Source organism: Kryptolebias marmoratus, linkage group LG14, assembly GCF_001649575.2.
Source record: "Kryptolebias marmoratus isolate JLee-2015 linkage group LG14, ASM164957v2, whole genome shotgun sequence".
NCBI lineage: Eukaryota > Metazoa > Chordata > Actinopteri > Cyprinodontiformes > Rivulidae > Kryptolebias > Kryptolebias marmoratus.
In genome coordinates, this window is record NC_051443.1 from 26,738,436 (window position 1) to 26,739,179 (window position 744).

General features: G+C 55.0%; 1 protein-coding gene across 1 annotated transcript in view; it reads right to left on the reverse strand.

The window, feature by feature from the left end:
• Positions 1-595, reverse strand: part of LOC108228590 (stromelysin-3) — a gene marked incomplete in the record, with an annotated part of 8,759 nt that extends 8,164 nt beyond the window's left edge. Inside the window, 1 exon segment of the mRNA XM_025003284.2 lies at positions 1-595. Coding sequence (XP_024859052.1) covers positions 1-196 — 196 coding nt within the window.
• Positions 596-744: the final 149 nt, after the last annotated feature.

Below are 744 nucleotides of genomic sequence, written 5' to 3' on the forward strand. Positions count from 1 at the left end.
GCCCTGTTTGTGTCCTCCGGTCCGGCTCCTGGATCCCGGTTCGGGTCCTCCGGTCCGGTCCCTGGAGCCCTGTTTGTGTCCTCCGGTCCGGCTCCTGGAGCTCGGTTCGGGTCCTCCGGTCCGGTACCAGCAGGGACTGGGCGCAGAGGAAAAGGTGCAGAGGAAAGGTTCTGGCGCAGAACACGACGAGCCGCATCCTGCTGGTTCTGAGTCTGAGGGAGAACCGGGAGGGGGGCAGGACCCGGACCTGATGACGGCAGGGACTCCTTCAGCCGAACCCACCTTTAACCCTTTCAGCTCCGAACAGCCCGGTTCCACCGTTAGAACATCATCTGGTTCTGAAGCATCCCAGCTGTCGGCACGGCGGCGGAGGGCTGGTGATGTGGGCTGGTCTCAGACTTCTTCAGCTGCTTTTAGGGACGTTTAAACTTTCATTGATCTCTTTAGATCCTTGGAAAGTTTGTGCTTTTTGAGCTTTTAGCTGCTGTTTGGCTCATTTTAGCTACTTGGCTGCTGCTTTTAGCTACTGTTCTGCTTTAGCTGTAGCTGATTTTAGCTTTTGTGCAGCTTAGTGATTCGGCTCAGTTTCAGAGATCTGAACCTGTTATCAGGCTGCAGCTACACCCAGTAATTAGACGGAGCCCGGAGACGTGTCACCAGTGACATCTTTATGAGTCATTACATTTCACCCTCAGGGGTCCGACTATCAGCTGGAGATACAAGGATCTGTTACAGAGGAGGAGG